Genomic DNA, 24,050 nt, shown 5'->3' with positions numbered 1-24,050 from the left:
GAGGGGTTGCTTCCTGGAGATGCTAACGCAGTCCACACATGCTGAGGAAAGCCCAGGTTATAGACACAGCCTTCCTTGATACCAGAATGAAAAATAATTTTTTTGAGTTTTCCTCATTTTTACAAAGACCTTTCTGTTGTGAAACTAAGATTGTTCTAAGAGGTTGGGAATAGTTTTATTCAATAAATTCTGAAGAATAGCTGACCAAATTACTTAGTAGAGAAGGAAAGCAGCAAGCAGTCAGGGGTATTCACAATGCCGCCGTGATGATGGTCAGTCACCACCCAGGGAGTGCTAGAGCAACCAGAACAAACCATTTTCTTGTCACCTGAGTGAAGAGACCATCATGTAATTCACCAAATCTGAACTTGTGTGGATAAGGCCAACTCAGAAGCAGCACATATGACTAAATCATGTTAAATTTGAAACATTTCACAACTGACGGCAAATCCATCCATTTGATTACTGGTAAATGTCTTCATTGCCCCAAGCCTTTGCTGCCTTTGAAGAAAAGAAAGTTCCCCTGAGCTGAGAGTTCCATCAAATCCTGAAGGTAAACACTTCTAGCACAACTGATAGATAATTTACCACAGGGAAGTCCTTTTCTCTGCTTCCATTGAATTGAATAATGCAAGAAACTCCACAAATGACCCAACTTGCTTTTAAAAGGAAAATGAGTGCAGGGTAAGAGGAAGGTTTAGCTTCCTGTCTCTTCTGGCCACCATGGTCTTGCTAGGTGAGAGGAGCTGGGTATTTTCTCCTGCCTTCCACAGGGAATGTTCAACCAAGCTTCTCTCCTCCTCAGTACCTGGGATTGTGGTGACACTCCGATCTGCACACAAACCCTACTTCAGACACACATTGTTCTCACAGCAGGGCGGTAACAATAGGAGAGTAGAGGCCAGCCGAGAGAAGCTCCTGTTGGAATGTCGCACACATTGAATGAACCTTCAGGCTCAGGAGATGCCCTCCAATGATCAGAAACAATAGTATACCAAGGTTTACATGTTTCACTATGGGGTTTCATAGAGACATTTGCTAAAGGAATGCATTTTTTTTCAATGGGCCAGATCATGTCATTTTGGGGTATGAATATAATGCCAGCTAGTAGCCATCTTCTTTAATAAATGGCTCCCAAGATATCCTTATTCAGCTGGTAACTAGAAAAATCGACTCCTTCAGATTATATCTTAAAGACTGTCGTGCAAAGCACTAACGGCATTGACAATCAATGCTCAGCATCACAGAGAACAAAATGAGGAAGCCAGAGCTGGCTGCGCAGGGCCAAAGGCACGAGCTGACTCCAAATAATGCCCCAGTACTGGCCCCAGCAGCAGGAAGTTAACGAGAGATTCTACTGCACCCCCATAAGATGGACATAATCCAATTGAACCTTTCAGAATTCCTTCCGGCAGCCATTTTGAATAGTGTCTTCTGCTGATGTAACAGCCCTAGTCCTCAATGTAACTACAGGCTGAGAAGAGTTTTCCGTGTTGTAAAAAAAAAAAAATCAACACTTTACTAAAAATAACAGTTTTCAAAATACATGTAACACTACTTAATTCCTGCCTACTGGTATGTAATATACAAAATAAATAAATGTACAAATAAATAAGGGTGAGAGTTCACGGGAGAAAAAGTTTGAAGACATATAGCATTGATTGATTTAAACCGCAATATTTCTCAAACCTTTAATATATCAACATGTGTTGGAATACTCTAAGAAGTTGACACAAAGCCTCTCCTAACCATTTATTTTTTTTTCACTCGGACATTTTTTTAAAAGCTTGTGCACGATGAAACCACATTTTACTGATCCTACGATATGCCGCCTGCCCAAACTCCCAGCAGATGAGCATCCTAACCATCCTCCCCACAGGTTGAACGCTTGGTACCTGGGAAACAGGACTCTCTCAACTGAGGCGGCAACCTCAAGCTCCCACCATGGCTGGGTGAGCCTCCTGGGAAGGAAACACAACTCTACCCGTGCTGGCTGTGATTAATTATACATGGGTAACAGCAGCCGGAACACAGTGGCTCAGCTCTGCCCTGAGTCTAGAGGACGCAGTGTAATGATCAAGGTTCGTGCTCCCTTCTGCTAGGTACGGGCAAACAACTCGAAATCGGAATCTACATTGGACAAACCACAGGCTTCTCCAGTCAAAATGGCCAAATAAATTAAACCAAGCAGTAGAAGGGTTATTATGCTGACTAGAGGGCCAAAAACTATTAGCACACTCTCTCTCCAGCGAAGGGGAACCATAAACCAGCAAGAGGCTTGGACTCAGCTGAGCCATGAGTGCAAACGATCACTAATGTAAAAGGCTTTCTTATTTTCTTTAAAACAAAAAACAAAAAACCTCCTTTAAACAGTTGAGCGTTATACTCATAATGCTTCCAAAACAAAAACAAAATTCCTCACCCAAAGAAAATAAACTCAGCCCCTCCTCCCAAGGGTAGGACCGCTAGACAGATCGTTTACTTTCTGAGCTGTTCCTTTGTGCACCTAGCTGCAGGAGTACTTATAAACCCAAGCCTTTGAGCAGGGCGCAAACCCAGCATGATAGCTCTGGGGGAGAAAAACCTACTGGCTCACTTAAGAGTATGACAAATACAGATGTGGATGCTCACAGCCAACCACTGGACTGAGCATGGCGTCGCCAATGGAGGAGTTAGAGAAAGGACTGAAGGAGCTGAAGGGGTTTGCAACCCCATAGGAAGAACAGCAATATCAACCAACCAGATGCCCCAGGGCTCCCAGGGATTAAACCACCATCCGAAGAAGATACATGGAGCGAACCATGGCTCCAACCTCACATGTAGCAGAGGATGGCCTTGTCCGGCATCAATGGGAGGAGAGGCCTTGGTCATGTGAAGGCTCGATGCCCCACTATAGGGGAATGCCAGGGTGGGGAGGCAGAACAGAGTGGGGGGGCACCCTCATAGAAGCAGGGGGAGCAGGGATGAGATAGAGGGTTTCAAGAGGGGAAATGGGAAAAGGGATAGCATTTGAAACGTAAATAAAGAAAATATCCAATAAAAGAAAAAATGGGGGAAAAAAAGAAGAAGAAAAAAGAATGGCAAACCAATGGCGGTCTACTAATGGCCTAGCTGGTAGTCAGTATCCAACAGTGCAGGGGGCTTAGGTGTCTAGGCTCTTCCATAGAATCCCTTCCCACCCAGAGAAGCCCCCACCGGGCCTGTCACCTACTGCAGTGAGCCTCGTCGCTCCAGTCATCACAGTCATTGTAGCCATTACACTGCAGCTTCTTGGAGATGCAGAGCCCGCTGGTACACAGGAAGCTCTCACCTCCTCCACAGAGCGCTGGAAAAGAAAGCGGGCGGGATCAGAATATGTTTCTCTATTCTTTTAAATGTCAGAGAGTGAAAACAAATAAAAAATAATAACAAAAAGTTCCTTTGAGATTTGACAGATTTGCTCCCAGGTCCCCTCGTTGTCAATTGTCACCAGCTTCCCTTCGGACTTGGGAACGCTTGCGGTAGAATTATCTAGAAGTAACCCAAACAGTGCTTGCTGGAGACAGCCAGGTTACAATTTACCAGCCAACTTGCCCAGGGGGTTTGTGTGTTCGGAAACAATAGAGCACTCAGCCCTGTACAGTTTATGTGGAGAAAACGCCCAACGGGAAGATGTTTTTCTAAGCGACTGCAAACAATGTGAAAGTGGAGTATTATTGACTGAACAAACAGATCCCTCTTAAAGTGCTACTGTGTGCAGCCCAGAGACAGTTCCTATAAAAACAGAGTCCGCCAGTTGATGTGCTCTGGGATACGGGAGCAGAGACCCGATGCCCTGCATTTGAAATATATTTGCTTGCCTTAACAATTGGCCAGTTAAAGTGTAAGGGTCTGTTTGGGCATAGGAAACATGAAACTAATTATTAACTAATAATATTTTCTATCATTTTGTCACTGCCTGTGAACAGTTGGGTTTGATTACTCTTTTGCTGTTATCAGATATTCCCTTCTTTAAATTTCAACAGCTATTTGACGACTTGAGAATTACAATATGTAACAAATTTCAGATAGGAAGTCAGAAATATGATCCAAAAGGGTCATTAATAAAAAGGAAACTTCAGCAAAGCAGATACAAATAATCTTCCATATGTGCTTATGCGTACTGGGTACCCTTTAAACTAGAGAGCTTTTGTCTAAAAAAAAAAATCTGATTTCTTGGACTTCGTGCAGAGGAAATTAATATTAATACAGACAAGCTTAACTTTAAGGCTATTCATACCATCTTGTTTATGATGAGGAAACCATAAGGTAGCAATTACATAAAACACAGGGGCTGCCTGAATCAATTTGGTAACTCCGTAGTAAAAAGTACTGTTATTGTCACTGAAAATGCACACCACAGAAAAATCTCAACATCCTGGGGAGAAGTTCAAGGTACTTCAAGTGAAAAGACAGCAATTGGTGCTAAAAAGCATATTCCAACTCAGCACAGATCAAGGTCAGCTACTGTAATTATCCTCAGTCAAAAGGATAAGGGCAATCTTTATTTTGTTTTACTCTGAATTTTACAAATATAGTGATCATGTCTATTTCTCTAGCCAGAGGAAAATGCTATGCTTTGGAGGGGATGCTCCAGTTTTAGAATAGTAGAAAATAAAGTCATCTAAGTGACTGTGCATGCCAGTCACAGGGATGGTTGCCTCCTCCCGTTCTCCTGAAGTACATCTTCCCTGATCACGCGACTCTGGAACCCTTAATTATGAGATTTGAGAACTGGATAACTATTTGATGTAAAAATGGAAATGAAGAAAGGCACACAGAGAGAGCTGCAGTTGGGGAGTCCCATTGTCACGGTCCCCAGATGTTCAGTGGCCAGCACTCAGAAGGTTCTAGATTAGTATTTGATGGGAAAAGCCACATAAATCTCCAACAGGACCATACAACATCACGAAGCCTAAAGGAAAGAAGTAACGTCATATCCATGATTTCCCCCCAAAGCTCTCATGGAAAATCAGTGTTTTGATTTGCTGGAAGCAAAGTCCTAGATGATCTGATAATCTCACAATATCAATAATAAAAATATGGTTTTCACTGCATTTTTATAGTTTCAGAATCAATCTAATTAACTACATAGTGAATCTCAATGGCCAAAGTACTCAACATGTCTGATGTGTACAGGGTAGGAGGATTTGGCACATGCCTGTAGTCCTATAACTACAAGTACAGACTCCTAATGGGCACCAGGGAACCAGATATAAAATGAAACAATATGCTAGGAGTTTCCCAGCTGGTCTATGCAATATCTTCCCTCCGGAGGTGAGAGAAAATTGTGAAGGGCTGTCTATCCTACTCTGAGATTGGTTCCCCACTGTGGGAGTACAAAACCACGGAGTGCGGAAAGGCCATGCCCGCCTTTCTGTGGCGTCTTGGTGAGCACTGTATTCCCACCTATGGCTCTGATGAGTCCTCAGGAAATGGAGCTGAAAGCTCAACAAGAACTAGTTCCTGACGTCCAGAGGGCATCTCCAGACCTCATGTAAATATGACTTTAGTGAAGCTGTTACTTGGATGTGGTCATCTCAAATCTAGATCAAATTTAAACCCTAGCACTGCCGGTGCTGCCTTGTTATTAACCTCTCTTGTCATGGCTGATTCAACCGAAGGTGACTTCTGAATGGCACCACATTCGAAAGGGGTGGGACAGTCAAGAAGGCTTTGAGACACTGAAAACCCTGCCCTTCTTTCTCTGAAAGTGTGTGCTTGAGTCAGTCTTGAAAAGACAAATAGTGTCCATTGCCTCTCATTTGTGGCTTACATGATTTATATTAATACATAGAGTAATGTGTGTATATCTGATATAATTTACATTAATATGTAGAGTAATGTGTGCATATCCGATATGAAAGTAAAGGCAGATTTGTCTAGGGAGCAATGGTGCAAACGGAATGGCGAGGTGGGGAGGAAGCAGGAAGGACTATGCATACCTGCATAAACATGCCCTTATGAAATACAGCATTGTGTACAATGAGCACACAGGGGGAAACAAAGAAATTGAAAAAGAAAGTTCGAAGTCTTGTCATCAGTATCAAAAATTACAGTATAAAGAATCTTTTCTGTTTGACTCTTGAATGTAGAATTTGTCATTTCTTACATAAGCTTTTCAATTTACAAGACAAAGCTATAAACATCAACTCTGAATTTCTAAAATTCAAGGCAGACATTCTCGCTCTGACACCCTTGGGGGGAGGTGGTAATTTACAGATAGGAGAACCAGAGTACCCAGAGGTTAAGACAGCAATGGCCCAAAGCTACAATGTTAGTAAGAGGTAAAAAAAAATGTCAGCCCAGAATCTTGAGGTCCAGACTGCAGCCCAGTCCTCCACACCCCACCCACTCCCCTGTTCTGCTAGCGACCTTCATGCTGTTAGCTGAGTCTGATTCCAGGGTACTGGGTCTGAGCCAAAATTCAAATTGTCTTTCTTTCTCTCTGTAAACAAAAGACAGATGTCTGTTCTCCAGGTGAATCGGATCCAGATGAGTGCCATTCCACATCAGCACTGGCTTTCTGGAAGACATCCTAAGAGAGCACTTATCAAGTTTCTGCAGAGGTTTTCCCGTAAATTTCAGTCTTCTACCAATCGTCTTTTCACAGCCTTTGAATTATCACTCAGATGATAAAGAGAGATTCTGAGGAGAAGGCATGTTGTACCATCCTGACACTGTGTACCGCTCTGTCTGCGATTCTACAAGGAATGTGCTGAACTTAAATTAAAATCAATAGCCGGCAGATCAATAGAAGAGTCATTAATTAATTGAGATGAGATTTACAGAGTGCCCCCCTAGCCTAGTCTCTATCAATACCTCAATAAGAAATCAAAGCTGCCCCCTCTTAATCAAGTATATATCCAACTGGGCATCATCTGATTGAAGGTGATCAACATTATTGCTGATTTTTTATTCTTTCAACAATGAACACTTCTGCAAGAACAGCACTACTCAGTTATGCCCCATGAAACGCTACTTCCCAAGTACTTCGCTACTTCCTACTTGGGAAGTCCAGGTAGGGTGGGGTTGATTATAAACCACCTGGGCTTCAGACTGCCATGGCTTTGGGAGAGTGTACTCGTGAGGGTGGTTGGCCTTTCTCAATCTTCTAGTCTCTGATTAGTTTCCGAAATAACACTTCACAAAACTTAATTCATTGGAAATTTCAACTGTTTCTAGCCTTCCTTGCTTCTCTCTGTGTTTCAGGGCAACACTGAGGAGCCACCATGCGGTTGCTGGGAATTGAACTCAGGGACCTCTGGAAGAGCAGTCAAGTGCTCCTAACCACTGAGCCACCTCTCTCCACTCCATCAGAGCAGCATTTATATTGGCAAATGCTCTCTTGCTCCAGTGATCAACTTCTAGAGACTTGGAAATTTCTAACCAACTACTGATTGTGAGGGAGCCCCATCAACCCTTCTTCTGAGCTTGGTCAGCTTCAGTTCCACCTCTAGAGCGAGCTAACCTGCAGCAGCACATTCCACCCGGGTCCGCGCAGAGCGAGAGCCTGTCAGAGCCACATTCTACATCCAGCTTGAAGGGCTTGGTGTAAATCTCCCCGGCTCTTTCCATGCAGAGGTTACTTAAGTACTTGAAACAGAATGAGCGTCGTCAGCCTGTGGCTCACCCAGTCATTGCTGGATCTTTATGAGGAAAAGATAGTCCTCAACTTTAGGATGAAAAATCAGGGAAAAGGAAGTCCAAGGGTCTGATCCAAACTTGATCTCTGCCCAAACCTCCATGGAGGGTAAGTTCTAATCCCTGAGGCTTTCATTTGTTAAATGTTAAAAAGTTATGGGTAGAAGTTGGAGTAGGAGGACCTGGGTATAGAAGGAGTGAGATTCCCCAGGGGGAAGAGCACTGCTGGACGATGCAGAAGAAGAGGGACACTGCACAGCTGAGTGTCCGTCTTTGGATAGAGACTAACCCCAGAACGGCAACGCAGAAGCCGGTGGAGACCTTGATGAGAATTTCAATAGAGTACTGGGGCCAAAGTCAGACAGTGGTATGTCTATGGGAGAAGGGGCAGGTGGTGAACAGCCAAGAAAGAACAACTTTGCTGCAGAAGAAAGCAATTAAATGTTATGTTAAATGAGCACAAAAACAATGTTTAAGTGAAGTCTTTTAATACATTTGAATGATCGTGTTCTGTGGGAGAAGCAGAAAAGACACTAAGTATTGCCCACGGGCCAACTAAACAATGACCATTCGCCAAGATAAAGAGAGAGAAAAAGAATATATACATATATAATCTAACCACAGAGACTAAACCTTTCTATTCCTCTAATCCACCACAAAAGTGACAATTCTTTGATATAACTACCCATTAAGCTAAGAAATCCCCCTCATTTTCACTTTGAACATCTCTTTTATTTTTTTGTATTAAAATTGTTTGTACTTTGTTTTGGGGTTTGCTTGGAGACTGGGTCTCAGTATAGATCCCAGGCTGGCTGGAAGTTCCTGATCTCACTTCCTATGCCTGGAATGTAGTTGGGTTTACTCGAAGGTGACACAAGGCTCAAACAAGACATCTTTTGACACAGCACCCTGTGCCCACCACTTCCAAGGGTGCTGATGCCCAGGCCTATGGGGCACAGTCAGCAGGAAGTCAAGCTCACCCAGACAGTAACAAAACCCATGTTTTGTTACAACTCACATATCAAAGTCATTTTACATGTTCGTTCATTGTCCTCTGGCTTCTTCCTACCATGTAACTTTCTTAAGGGAAGGCAGCTGGTCAGTTTTCTTACTGCTCTGTCCTGAGTCTAGGATAAAACCGTCAGCTAACAAGAGGAAGTTAGATTATTTATAAAGTATTAAATGAAGCCTGGGAACACGGAGTGCTGGGAGAATCAAGCTAGTTCTAGGTCCTCGGCCCTCCATGTTCAAGGGTAATGACTGTCTTATGATGTTCTTTTCCCCGATGGATGAATAAATAGACAGAATACTAAAATTTCTCTGTGTCATCAAATCTGCAGATAAGGCCTGTTCTCAGAACAATTTGCTCTAATAACAGGGCAAGGAAAGGCTCTTCTACCTAAAATAACCTCCCCTCTGGCCTGTGAGGGTGTGTCTAGGCCTCTGTCCCCACACCTCCACCCACATTACCTATCCTTTGGGTTAGAGCAGTATATCTCTGGAAATGTCTATGATATGCAAGAAAGGGACCCTGGGGCCATGTTACAGCACATGTTGTGTGTCAGGACTGTCTGCTTACACTGGTAAGGATTAGCAGCACTTAAAACTCCTTTAAGATTCTAAGTGTTCAATTCAAACTTTAGTAAAACACAGTTAATTCTTTTTGGGGTTATTAATAGTTGTGATTTCTGTTATAGACTGTTATCTTTTCATTATATTTAGTATTCATTATACTTGAGCTTGAGAAGAAGACATGAGTCACTAAATGTGGAAGAAGATTTGAGAAGGGACTAGACCTTCCTTCTTACTTCCCTTATTACTTCCTATTTCTCATGAGTAAGAAGAATACAGGCAGATGCCTGGAACCAAGAAGGGCTCAGAATGACTTGAAGATACAGTGGTCGTGGATTTAACCCTGTCATACATGGGTATAAGAAATGCCATGTCCAACAGAAGGAACACCCATTCAGAGCCTGCCCCACATGTGGCCCATACATATACAGCCACCCAATTAGACAAGATGGATGAAGCAAAGAAGTGCAGGCCGACAGGAGCCGGATGTAGATCGCTCCTGAGAGACACAGCCAGAATACAGCAAATACAGAGGTGAATGCCAGCAGCAAACCACTGAACTGAGAACGGGACCCCCGTTGAAGGAATCAGAGAAAGAACTCGAAGAACTTGAAGGAGCTCGAGACCCCATATGAACAACAATGCCAAGCAACCAGAGCTTCCAGGGACTAAGCCACTACCTAAAGACTATACATGAACTGACCCTGGACTCTGACCTCATAGGTAGCAATGAATATTCTAGTAAGATCACCAGTGGAAGGGGAAGCCCTTGGTCCTGCTAAGACTGAACCCCCTGTGAACTAGATTGTTGAGGGGAGGGCAGCAATGGGGGGAGGATGGGGAGGGGAACACCCATAAAGAAGGGGAGGGGGAGGGATTAGGGGGATGTTTGCCCGGAAACCGGGAAAGGGAATAACACTCGAAATGTAAATAAGAAACACTCAAGTTAATAAAAAAAAAAAAAAAAAGAAATGCCATGTCTAGGCCAGCAAGAAGGCTTAGGAGGTGAAGGAACTTGCTGCCAAGCCTGACAAATAAGTTTGGTCCCTGGAACCCATGTGGTGGAACAAGAGAGCAGACTCCTTCAAGGTATTTTCAGAACTCCCCAACAGCTGCCCTAACATGCCCCCAAAATACATACATGTTAAAAAAAACAATTCAAATAAGGTAACACATGGCAATTTCTTCATCAAAATCACACGGCATTATGTTTCAGCCTAAGCGATGATGAGAAATATCCAGACACGTTCTACAGGGCCTCTCCTGCAACCCAGGGTGCGGCCATAGTGTGAGGATCTGTGGGGCTCACCTGATACCTGAAGGACTGAGGAAAGATCGGAGCTCTCAGTCCCTCTAAGGATTGTTGATGGATTTGTGGTGGTGGAGCTAACAAGGCGATGTCAGGCAGAATCCCCAACTGTGTCCCTAGCAATAGTCCCCAGTGGCCTGCTTCTAGGTGTCCCACACAGTCATTCCCTTCTGAGATCCCGCTTCTTTCTCCTCAGACAAAGGAGGAACCTGCCAAAATTCGGGGAGCACCTACCTCATGCTTCTGACTCCCCAGCCCCATGAGCCAGTGCGAACTTTTTTCTCTACACCCTCCATGCTGAGTGACCCCATGTGACCCCACCTGCTCTCCCCATCTCTTTCCCACCTCTCAGCTGCATCCTTCCTCCCTAAGAATGCGGAGGTGAGAACTCATCATTCTGAGTCCTCAGTGAGTGGCTGCATGATTTAGTTTTCATCCTTCTTATAAGAGCAAAATTCCCAATTAGGAAACTTCATTGTCCAAAGGGAGCACATGTTAGGTGATCTATTACAGATTCATTGAGATGGCTCTCAATATTCTAAAAAGAGAGGCGTCATGGTGCCTTCTTTTATGCTCCGTGGTATCCCCCATGTTGCAACCAAGCCACAGTACACACAGCTCTCTAATACCCCTTGGTGCTTTTTATACAACATCTTTTATTTAGTAAGAAACCATCTCTGTTAAACAAATGTTCAAAGGAAATCCAAAACAGCTTCCCAAATTAGATGTCTTTATGCCTGAGTTACTCCTGGACTTAAACATGCAGCCCCCATCCAACCCCTGCTATGAAGTAGAACTATGCTTTGGGTCTGTAGGGACTTTACCATATGGCCCTCCGCTTTAATTCCTAAAAATAAGACCAAAGCATAGATATTGCCTGTCTGACAGCATGATGGAAGGTCTATCATTCTGTTGAGAAATTAGTCATGGAAAAGTTATCTAAAAGTGGCCTCGAGGAAACAAAATCTGCATGCGTAACTGGGAAGGAGAATGTAAGTGGGATTCCAAGAACAGTCCCCGACCACTACTCAGTATCTCGAGAAACATCCTGGCGTAAAGCAGACACAGTCTTGTCCAGTAGATCCTTAAATATAATTCGACAGAGGAGAAGGTTAAGAAAACATTAATCTGGAAGTCAAGCTGGATGACCAGAGACCAACTGAAGCAGAAGCCAGGCAGAAGTACAAGGATGCATTTCACAAAGAAATCTCACTTCGATTCAATATTAAAGAGAAGACAGAAGCAAGGGCAGGAGCAAAGAGAAAAAAATGAGGGACAGAAGAAAAGGGAGAGGACAGAAAGGATTGAGGAACCTTCAAAATTAGGATTACATAAGAAAAATGACACTCTAGTCTACACCTCAAATATTAATCCTCAAACAAGGCTCTGAGCAATGTGTTTTCAGAGCTCATCGGCAAACAGAGCATATGCAAAGATGGTTTGCTTGTTTTTTTCCTGCAAAGAACCGCAGTAAGTTAAAGTTTCTGAAACACAGAGCAATTCAAAATTGTCTGTTTATAGTCTGTCCACTCAATAAGCCAGGCGGGTATTTCTAAATTCAAAGATAATTACTTATTTAAGGTTTTTGAGAGATTAAAAACCTTTATCCACCCACCTTCTGAATTTGCTTCAGAAAACACTGAACTTCAAAAAACAATTACGATTTTCTAGACCACTGATATAGTTTTGAGATTTTTCTCCAAATGTGAGGCCACCTCCAGTAACTACCTTTGATAAAGTCCAGACAAACACAGCACTGTTCTATACAAACCCAATGAATGCATAGAAATATATGCTGAATAAAGGAAGTATGCATGATGTGGAAAGAACACCCCAACTTCATGCTTATATATGGGAGCAGACTGAGAACGCAAACAGTACATTTGTTATACAAAGAGGCATCTTTGTCTCCTTCTTCCCCATATGCCTACTGGCTGCTTTCCTTGTGAGGTGAAGGCCTTGACCCTTACCAAGAGCATGCTTCAGAGCTTCCAAGCTTCTGGAATGATCAGCCAAAATAAACTTCTTCAAAGGAGCCAGGCTTTGGGATTTTGTCATATCAATACAAGGTGGACTGGGCTGATAACTGATAGCATTTGAACGAGAGCGTCATAGAAATGTGTCAGACTTCATCTTATGTATCAAGTGTCTAGATTTCATTTTCACCATAACCAAACTGAAGTTTTAATAATCATTCCCTCTCAGTTCTTTTTATGAATTGCTTATTATTCTATAATATAATGATGCCCAATAAACAGGAAAAGCATTTATATCACTTTTGTGAAAAGAATTTAGAAAACTCTCTCAACGACCGATCGCATGTGTGTGGATTTGCCATGACTCCTGTGAACATTCAATTAGGCTTCTTCCCCATCACTTCCTGGTGTTGCTACGATGTAGACTATTCCAGAGTAGTCTCGCCCCTCAAATGGTCAGGGCACTGGACCTCATTCACCTTCCAGATGTGACAGCCAGTGGCTACAAGCCAATTTCTACAGCTCTGTGTCAGAGTTCAGCCTGAGGTGTGCTGCTATTCCCATCTCTGTCACTAACCACACACACACACACACACACACACACACACACACACACACACACACCATTACCTCATTCCATGCAACAGCCCATAGTGACAGCACATAGCAGCTGAGTCAAGGCAGAGTGAGGAAAACCTGGCTATTTCTAGCAGTTTGACTGTTCCCAGGCAAGGTATTCCTCAAATAGTCAAGTAACTTCACTACTGAACATTCTCTTATTCAAAAGAATAAAAAAGGCTGATGAAAAAAATTGTTCCAAAAATTCACACTAATCTCTAGACCAAAAATAAACCATTTACAATGCTTTTGGCATTAAAGAAAAAGTATAGTCGTGGATTTAAATTAAATTTAAATACTTTAATTTCTGTATAGCTTTTAGAAAACTACTATACACGTCTGAATTTTTCTTTTCTTTCTTACTTTCTTTTGTAGCAGTAAAGAGAAATTATAGCTGGTCCAGCCTGCCGTGGACAGTATGTACTGATGTAATCAGAGGACTAGGACAAGCAGAGGGAACAAGAAAGGAAGGTGTGGGAGAGGCAAAGTTTCCAGAAAGACACAAGGGATTGAAAGGCTCCTGCCATTAGGATGAGTGCTGTGCCAAGAGGAGGTCCTTGACTTGATCTCTGAAAGGAGGAAAGATGCCCAATAGTCGGAGGCTGCATCTTGGAGCTGATACTACTATTTAATAAGTAACCCCCTCTGCAAACACTGCCCATCCTGAGTAAAGCGCATAGTCCCACACCTTCAGGACAAGGGCATGGGTCAAGGCCAGGGGGTTTGTGGGTAGTGGGAATCACTTTATTTAGAAGGGGTATTTTTGCCCATTTTCCCAGGGGAACCATACAGTTTCTAAGTCATATGAGATAGGAACTAGATCCGTCGTCCCACTGAACGGTCGCCCAGGGAAGAAGTTGGCTGGGACTCTCATCATGACACAGAGCATGTGGAACTACGTGAATCCCCACAGGGATACAGCTTTTCCAAAGGGTGGTCACAGCTCAATTTGTAGCTGTGATTGTGTCTGAAATCCCAAAACTCTGCTTTGGGCAATTCTGATGTCAGAGGGACCCCCGCTCAACTCATGCCTACGCACACATGTCCCCTGTATGTTTTTCTCTGTACTCTTCTTTACTGATTTATCGGGGCTTTTCGTGTTGCATAATTTGTTCCTGTCCATCATCTGTTTACCTTTTAAATTTATCATTTAACTATGAAAATGTAAATCTTTAACTATAAAAAAGTAAAGTACATCACCTTTGTGAGTTATGTCTCTGTAAATCACACCGCTGAGGGCAGTGACTTTTATCTGTGCTGTTCCCAGTTATGGCTCCAGGAGCGTAGCAACAGGGTGAGAGCTGCCTGCTCCTCATGAGCTAAATAAACTTGGCATCCAACTCAGAGCCCTTTAGAGCAAATAGGAAATACCATGGCCAAAACTCAGGGCTATATTCTGGCCAAAGTACACCAAAAATAGGCATCAGAGATAACGCAATCAGGACACATTTCCTAACTGTCAAACTGAGCTTAGCAAGGCCATGGAAGAAACCACAGAAGGACTGGCTAATTGATGTTTGTTGAGCAGTCGACCATCCCAAAGCGCTAGCACAGCCCAAACGCAAGCTACGTGGACTGACCCGAATTTCACGGGATAGAATACAGGAGCTCTGACGCAGAGATGTTCCAGATGCAGGTTACAATCAAAGGTTGATTGAGGCCCTCAGAGCTCATATGAACCACCAGGATCAGCACATCCTAAGCCACAGAAGACACACCCCGGGATGTGAGGGAATTCAAAACAATCGCACTGCATTTTCAGCGTTTATTTTAAACAAAATTGCACTTCTTTTTTTTTTTTTCCGGAGCTGGGGACTGAACCCAGGGCCTTGCGCTTGCTAGGCAAGCGCTCTACCACTGAGCTAAATCCCCAACCCCGCAGTTCTTTAAAAGGTCACTTTGCATTTTATATAACAAAGCAGAAATGTGAGTTATGGAGACCCCATGCTGTGGAATGCTAATTGTATTTCAGAGTTGATGTTTCTTATAATAAGAAATAACCTCAGGAACCAAGGTCTTTTTTTATTTCAGTCAATTTTGTTTCTTTTATATATATATATACATATATATATATATATATATCCATTGTAACTCACGTATAATGTGATGTTTGTGGGCTAGAAATGGTGTTTTCAGAAGGGACACTCACTAAGAGGTCATCTCACTACTGAACCCTGTCATACTTTCTCACCAGTCATCCGGATAGAAATGAAGCTCTTAGAGCCATAGGGAAGTTCTGGAATTGGTGCTATAGGTCAAGACTGCTTTATTCTAAGAACTATAAAGGAAACTGCTAATTCCTATCAGCAACTATACTCCAAAAGAAAAATTTGACAACCAAACCATTTACAAGCAGACAGGACAAGAGGCCAAATGCCTCGTAAAACTTGGCATGATTCAGAGGACTCCTGGGAGGTCTCCCGTCTAAAACATTTCCCAGCTGAAATTTCTCACGTTGGATCCTATTCATTTCAAAGAAGCCCAAGGTCCTCAATTAAAAGGCAATTTCTGAGGATTCTGCATTCAGTTATCAACCATAGTCTCTACGGACTTTGCAAATGGCATAGCACTGAACACAGCAAAAACTGTCTTGGGAACTAGCAACAGGTCATATATATGGTTGGCTGTGTTCATGGATTTCATGCCTATGAATTTGCCTAGCAATAGACAAAAATAGTCTGTAGATCTGTAATAGCCACATCAGTATTGGAGACACAGACAGAGAGACGCATGCATGTATACATGCAGACATACGCAACACATGTGATTTCTTACTCCTTATTGAACGATCTGTTAGAATGATGATTTATGCAACATTTATACTGTGCAAGCTATTACACATAGCCTAGAAATGATTTAAAGCACATGGTAAGACTGCACACAGGATACATGAAAATGTCTTTTACGTAAGAGATGAGCACCTGTGGACTTAGGTATGTGGGCAGGGTCCAAGACCAATCACCTACAGACACCAAGGGTCCACTTTATATTTCTCTTTGTATTTATATTTTTAAAAATAACATTAAAAAATTAATACGACAAAGTAAGAAGTGACATCTACGGAATGGGGCCAAGGCATGAGCCTAATTGGTCGAAAGCCCTAGGTAACTGTGCTGGCTAGTTTTACATCAACCTGATACAAGCTAAAGTCATCTGAAAACAGGGAATCTCAACTGAAAAAAAAGCCTCCACAAGATTCAGCTGCATAGCATCTTCTTAATTTGTGATTGATGGTGTGTGTGTGGGCAGGGGGTAAGGACAGCCCATTGTGTGTGGTGCCATCCCTGGGCTGGTGGTCCTGAGTTCTATAAGAAAACAGGGTGAGCAAGCCATGCTAAGTAAGCCAGCAAGCAGGACCCCTCCAAGGTCTCTGTGTCACCTCCTGCCTCCAGGTTCCTGCCCTGCTTGAATTCCTGCCCTGATGATAAAGAATGATGTGGAAGTGGAAATCGAATGAAGCTTCTCCTCCTCACGCTGGCCACACCACGGTGCTTCACTAACCCTAACTAGGACAACGACCAAAGGTCAATAGAGGCTGAAGAAGGAAAGTCAGGAAACCACAGAAGCTCGAGAGCATCAGGAGGGGAGAGGCAGCCTTGTCACTCGAAGCCTTCCACACTGACATACAGGAACTGTTTCTGTTGCTAGGTGAGGAGGGACGGGGTACATGTGAGTACAAGTACCTCTGCTCCAAAGAGGATGTCATACATGTCCCCCGGAACTAGAGTTACAGGCCCTTGTGAGCCAGTGGACATGGGGGCTAGGAACCAAACTCAGGCCCTCTGCAGGAGCAGCACGGGCTCTTAAGGGTTAAGCCACCTCTCCAGACTCCCATTCATGGTATTTTTTTTAGCTAATGCTTATCTAGAACTTTCTAGGTACAGAGTATATCTTAACGGCTTTACTTTCTTTTCTCCTCCTCCTACTCCCCTTCCCCTTCATCTCCTCCCCCTTCCCCTCCTCCTCGTCCTCTTCTCTAGAATACAGACTGCTCTGACTTAAAAATCGAGAATTCACCAGAGGAGAAGCTGAGGCCTTGAAAAGTGACTAACCTTCCCCATAAAGGACTGACAGGAATTGGAGCTACATAGAGCATCGGGGCAGTAAGACCTGGAGCCCTGACTGTTATTACAAACCTTCAAGAGCCTATGTTAACTTTCCACTGCCACCATATCTATCACAAACTGGGTGACAGGGACAGAATTTGTCTCTAACAATTTGGGATGTCAGAAGTGAGAACAGAGTCTCTCTGGGTGAGGTGATAGGGCGTGTCCTGACAGGCAGCTCTCATTCCTACTTGTCTCCTTTTGTCCCTGTCAAAGCTGACAACACGCAGGGCTTTGACCTGAATCTGTCCTCACATCTTTCAGTGACTCCTTTGTCTTCCTCTACACACCTCAGAAGCCAGCCATTATCTAAAGGCTGCCTAGGTAACCCAGGAGAGTAGCTGTCCTTGTCGTCCTTGTCCATTTCCAGCTCAGAGTCCCTAGGACCAAGGTAACGAAAGATCCAAGGATTACAAAGACACATCCTTAGGGCATCAGGCACCACTCTGCCTACCACAGATGCACGGCTCTTTCACCCTGTTTTGAATGTTCCTTTTACATGCAAAGATCCACCTATCCATGGCTGACTAGGACAAGTGGCCCAAGCTGATGTGCCCTCCTTTCTTCCTGGGGTCAGTGTCAGAGATGCTTTCTTGTCATAGTCCTTGGTTTCTGTCTGAGTTAACTTCATTCTCTCTCTCTCTCTCTCTCTCTCTCTCTCTCTCTCTCTCTCTGTGTGTGTGTGTGTGTGTGTGTGAGAGAGAGAGAGAGAAAGAGAGAGAGAGAGACAGAGACAGAGAGAGACAGAGAGAGAGATAGAGATAGAGATAGAGAGACAGAAACACATACAGAGAGAGACAGAGAGACAGAGAGATAAAGACAGAGAGACAGAAACACATACAGAGAGAGACAGAGAGACAGAGAGATAGAGACAGAGAGACAGAAACACATACAGAGAGAGAGAAACAGAGAGACAGAGAGACAGAGAGACAGAGAGATAGAGACAGAGAGACAGAAACACATACAGAGAGAGACAGACAGAGAGAGAGAGAGAGAGAGAGAGAGAGAGAGAGAGAGGTCTGACAGATTGTCTTGATTTGTAGCCCAGGTTAGACCCGAAACTCTGCAATCATGTCTAGCCTTGAACTCATGATCCTTTTGCCTTAGAGTCCTGGGTGCTGAGTATCGAGATTACCACTCTGTGCCTACAAACTGTAACCAAGGTTGCCTGCTGGCTTCTTAGCCATTCAAGATAATAGGGGTAGAACAGCTCAGTTCCTGCTTTATGCAACGTTTTTCTTTAAAACGTTTTGTTGCTTTAAAATAAAAAAGTAATAATGACAATGAAAACCAGCACGAATGTATGTGTTATGTAAATACATTGTGCTGCAGCTTGATACATTAAATTGTAATGCATCACCAGTGTGAGCCATGATGGCTCATTAAGACTTTTTCTGAAATTTCATTAACTCTAAATCAAAATGTATGCTTTTGCCAAAGTCATTTTCAATCTGTTTAACTGACAGTGCTATTTAGCGCCTTAACGCCAACACAGATTACAAGCAGCTTCTGCCTGTTCTAAATTTTGATAAGGATTTTTCTTCTAATACAGTGACTAATGGGGCTCTAAAGACCATTTTGAGGCGACAATATTTAGATCTGTTTCAGGTAAACTGTTTCAGTTACAAATTTGGGTATATCTAGAGCTGCACAAAACTATTTTAAACATTTTACTTGATTTTAAGTTATGCATGCATGCATGTATCATGAGTATAATACATGTGTGTCTGTGGAAGCCAGAAGCGTTGGAACTCTTGGAGCTGGAGTTATAGTTAAGCACTTATGAGCAGCCGGGTATGGGTGCTAGGAACTGAACTCAGGTCCTCTGGAAAAGTACTACATTCTTAACTGATAACCCATCTCGCCAGCCCCACCACAGAAGCACTACAGTGAAAATATATAACTTGCCACATGAATTTCTTTGTGTGTCTGAATTTAATTTTACTTATTGTTCTGGTTTCCTGAGACAGAGTCTCATTCTATAACCCGGAGTGAACTAGAACTCCACATGTGGACAAAGCTGGCCACAAACTCATTCCAATCCTCCTGCCTCAGCCTACTAAATGTTGAGATTACAAGGATGAGCCGCCAAGTCCTGTTCAGATTCTAATTTTACATGAAATTGCATATTAAAATGTTAAAGTTTTTTCTGATAGTTACTATAAAATGTAAAGATAGTAGAAGAAATCAAAGGTAGCTTTATTGTTTTTATATAATTTCAAAATGCATATAGAGATATATATATATTGTGCCTCTTTATATCTTGTACAGAAACATCAATTTTAAGGAAAATTTTCACTTTGTATTATCTTCTTCATCAATAATTAGCCAACCAAAAATTAATATGAAAACTCTCCTTCCATTTAGGAAGTTAAATGTAATTTTACCCTGTAAACCTATGGCTTTTTCTCTGTAGCATTACAAATCTCAGAACTCTAGGATTCTGTGATAGATGTTCTATGGATTGCAACGTGTGCTCCTATTTTGCAACAGTTTACCAACAAAGCCTGTTTCCAAAATGCCAGTGGTTTTTGTGTCAAGGTTCAGCTAGAGAACTCATATTGGTACAGATGTCGTGGGGGCAGACTCTAGGTATAAATGTCTTAGCTGGCCTCCCAAGGATCCATGTTTCCCTTATGTGCCCCACTCTCTTGCCTCTTGTCCATAGTCACTTGCTGTCTTGGCTGCTTCTGCTGTTGCCAGTAGGAATCCAACTCCCGGTCCAGAAACCATGGAGTCATTTGAAGTCACAGACAGTCAGTCCTGAGGTACATGCTTAGAGAGCATTGAGCTGTTAGCATACTGCTATTAAGACCAGGTTGTTAAGATTTATATTAAAAGCTGGCGTGGGGTCAGAGTTGGGGGGAAGGGGTGGCATGGTAGTACACAGGAGGCAGAGGCAGGTGGATGTTAGTGAGTTCCAGGCTAGCTTTGTCTTCATAGTGAGTTCCAGGCCAGCCAGTGCTACATAGCGACTCTGTCTCAAAAAGAAAACAAGCTAAGAAGCAAGTAAACAAACAATAAATAATATAATAAGTAGACCCCCCCCAAAAAATTACAAGACAGCATTGGTAAAGCAATAAGCCCAACATGAAGTCTTTCAGAGAGCAAAGCCGCCCAGAAAGCCAGCCAGAGCTTCATCTTCCAAAGAAAAGGTGAGATGGGGACAGAAAGCCCACCAGAAATCCCGAGAAGCTCCAGTAGTAAGATACTCGCAGCTCAATGCTCCTCCAAGCATGAACTTCTGGCCTCATGCCACTCACCCACGTCTCCTCTGCTATACCCACCGAATTTCATCCTGTTGGAGTCCCAGAAAACACAGAAGGCCCAGCAGTGTGATGTAAGAGACTCCTGGTTCTCATCTTAATGACCCCCTCGGCTTGTTTATAATAATGGCATTAAAGATGCCTCCATGGTTGCCACTCTGAAGCTATGGGTGAATCCACGGGATGAAAGTTCTCACCAGCATAACAGGATCAGACTGCCCTTCGCCTTGACCTGTCTCAGAAAGACTCACTGCCATGAGCTTCTCATTCCCTCACAAGATGAAGCACAGAGCCCATTCGGGCTCAACCGCAACACGGGGCGCCATTGCACAGATTGCTGAACCAGGAAGTGGGCAGAGCTGAATTCTTATGTAACTTCATGGGACGAGCTGCGGCTGACATACGGAAAAGCTTACTTCCGGTCTCTCGGTTTACTGAGGAAAAAAAGATGTGATTCCCATAAGGCAATGCCACCAGGAACGCCAGGGTATAGTAGTTTTGTTTTCTCATGCCAGTATGTCCCTCTGGGCTGATCAGAGAGTTACGAACAAGTCCGGACATAAGACCTAAGTGTGGAGGAAGAGATGAGCCCTTCCCATCTCGGTGAGACACTGATGTGCCTTGCCACAGTGGGGGCCATTTGCATGTGATCACATGACCGACTTCAGTAATCCAGCCCAGCCTAGATGTATCACACTGCATCACCTCGTTAGAAATGCCTTTCACATTTGAAATCATTAATTTAGAAGTGTATCCTTCAAATAGAACCAGTTCATTAGTTGAATGTGATTATAAGCAAGCCATGAAGCATGATTGACAGTGAGTGAGTTTTCAATAACTTAGGCTTTTCTAGTGTGACTGACGGTGCTAAGCTGATGTCGTAATACAGTCATCAAAACAAAGACAACATCGGTTTAATGACAACAATCCCCTCCCCCTGACCCACAGATACAGAAGCAGGAGGTGTCACTTTTTTTTTTTTTTGGAACATTTGGTTTCTATGAGAAGTTTTAACAAACCTTTCCAAAATATAAGAAGTCAAATATTGTCTCAAAGATGTGTAAGTCATTAAACCAGTCTCCAGGGCATTTTAGGAGCGTGGGAAATGCTTACAATTTGGAAAGAAGAAGCAAAGAGTTGATGCAGGAGAGAAAGAGAAAAGGAAGAGAGAGCCAACATGAAGATGGACACCATTCGCTCCTGGGGATTGTGGGACTCCTTCTCCCAGAATGAAGAAATGAGGCTTCCTGTATCGAGATTAACTTTCCTTCAGTTATATACAACGGAGTACAGTTTTTATAAACAGAGGAGACGTCACTTTTTACTTTGGGAAAAGTAATAAAATCAAACTGTGTCTAAGCGATGGGGAAATGCAGGGAGATAACCGGAAATGTTAAGGTTTAATTAGATGGGGTAAGAATGTAAACGCATAAAATGATTAATAAAATAAAGGAGAGAAAAAAAAGAGTTCCCAACTGGTCAGTGGCTCATGTCTGGGTACACACTTCTAATAAAACATAATCTATGATGTAAACAAAGGAAGGAAAAAGAAAAAGGAAAGGACATCTACCAAGCAGATGAAACCGAGAAGTCCCCCCTTTAATTCTGCATCTCCAGAGTGCTGGCACTGGGAAGTGGGCCATGGGTATCCTGACTCACTGCAGTCCTAGGAAGTGGAAGGAAATAGGTGTCGATGTGGCTGAGATCTCCTTAAATAATCTGAGCCCCAAGGTGTTTCATTTGCTCGGCGTTTTAAAGGAAGGGAATAGTGAAAGTGTATCATTGGCTTAGGAGTCTTAATTCCTTCTGTAAATTTCATTTAAACACCATTGAATGGAAAACACCATGCCGTCTTAATTGAGCAAGCAGATGTTTAGCCTTGACGACGCTCTGCAGTCCTTACTAGGAGCAGTTAATGCTTCTTAGCTCTGCTTGGAAGTCCCCAGAATAAAGTTAGCCTTATGCTAAGCCATCTGAGGCGTCATTGCCATCAAGAATCTGTGTCAGTCTTTTTCATTACACCGTCTCCAAGTACCATTTCCACCTGTGTCCATATCCCTGGGAAAAATAAATAAATTTGTAAAGTAAAAGACAAATCTACTTTGTAAGAAGACTTTGGGGAATCCCTCTTTTTAACAGGAGTCTATCTATAAGATACTCACCTGCTCATTCTCCCTTCTTTTTAATCATTGGGTGTGTTCTACACAACTGAGGTACAGTCTCCAGATAAGTGAGGTGCCATCTGATAGTCAAATGACTAAATTAAAATAGAGGTAGTGCTTGGAGAGACATAGAGAACATGGGATGGCATTAGGTTCAGGTCCCAGCTCTGCATCTCACAGTTGTACAAATCTACAAGTCTCAGAACCTTTAAAAAGAAAATGTGACTCTCGGGTCTGGGAGCATCTGGGCGGTAGAGTATATGCTGTGCTTAACATGTGTGAGGATCAAAGCCTCAGCACCACGAATAAGCAATGTGAACACACACACCAATGATACAGGGGTGTTTCTGAAGATGACGAGAGACAAGCTGTCCACACTCGCATATAGAAAGCTTGGGTAGGCAAGCCATACAATTACTGTTCACCCTTGGTGCAAGCACTATAGGTGTCCAGCACATTCAAAAGTAATTCAGGCAAGCTGTAAATTTAATCCCAAGTGTATCTGTTTGAAGTGTTTTAGGTAAGCTATGATTAGTTCAACTTTTTAGATTTGGGAATTTAAAACTAAAAAATGCCATCAATGATAGGCCCCGGCCTTCTAATACTCCAAGTAAGCAAACGGAAGGGAAAGGGTCAGTATACCACAACCGAAGTCGTGACTAATTAATTTACTGGCTCCTGAAGCTATTTGGGAAGTAGAAATGGGACTCTGTTAATTATGTCTGCATCAGGATGATGCAAACGAACAGTTTTAGGAAGAAGGATTTATTTAGAATAGCGGTGTAATTTTTGCTTGGCCCCCATGGACTTGGCCAGAACATAGAGTAGTAGGAGTGTGCAGTAGAGGGTGCCTTTCATTTCCTGAAAGACAGGAAACAGGGAAGGGGCCAGGGACAAGATACCGATCACCAAGGACCTACTCCCAGGGACCTATTTTCTCCAACCAACCCCACCTCAGCAAGTTTCCAGAACCTTCTGAAAAGCACCACCACTGGAGACGGAACATTCACAAGATAAACCTGTAAAGTAGATTTCATATGCAAACCACAACAGAAATGACGGTGGCCTGCTCTGAAACCAGTGTGGATTATTCTAGAAGAGACATGGGCAAACTTCTCTATATAAATGAAAGTAGGAAAGGACCTAGATTTTTGCTGTGTACGTTTATCTGTTTGTAGAATACATGTATCTGTTCATTGGAGAGTGAGGACATCTGTAAACAATATAAAATGGAGTGATGTGACTGTGGTTCAATAAAACTTACAAAAAAAGAAAGAAAGAAAAGCAACAGGCTGCTTTCGGCTGACAGATTGTAGTCTGATGGCCTCTGACCTAGAATAAATACATCGACAGTTTCTTAATAAAGGAAGCGCGAGAAA

At 42.9% G+C, this 24,050-nt stretch overlaps 1 protein-coding gene across 2 annotated transcripts in view; it reads right to left on the bottom strand.

The window, feature by feature from the left end:
* The window catches only part of Corin (corin, serine peptidase), a 208,662-nt gene that overhangs the window by 68,339 nt on the left and 116,273 nt on the right, over positions 1 to 24,050 (bottom strand). For both annotated transcript variants that reach the window (XM_087582498.1, NM_182473.2), the window contains 1 exon segment: positions 3,212 to 3,325. In XM_087582498.1, the coding sequence (XP_087438624.1) occupies positions 3,212 to 3,325 (114 nt within the window).

Source organism: Rattus norvegicus, chromosome 14 (genome assembly GCF_021556685.1).
Source record: "Rattus norvegicus strain SHRSP/BbbUtx chromosome 14, alternate assembly SHRSP_T2T, whole genome shotgun sequence".
In the NCBI taxonomy this organism is placed as follows: domain Eukaryota; kingdom Metazoa; phylum Chordata; class Mammalia; order Rodentia; family Muridae; genus Rattus; species Rattus norvegicus.
Note: the sequence above shows the minus strand (reverse complement) of the source record. Positions and strands in the feature narration are given on the sequence as shown.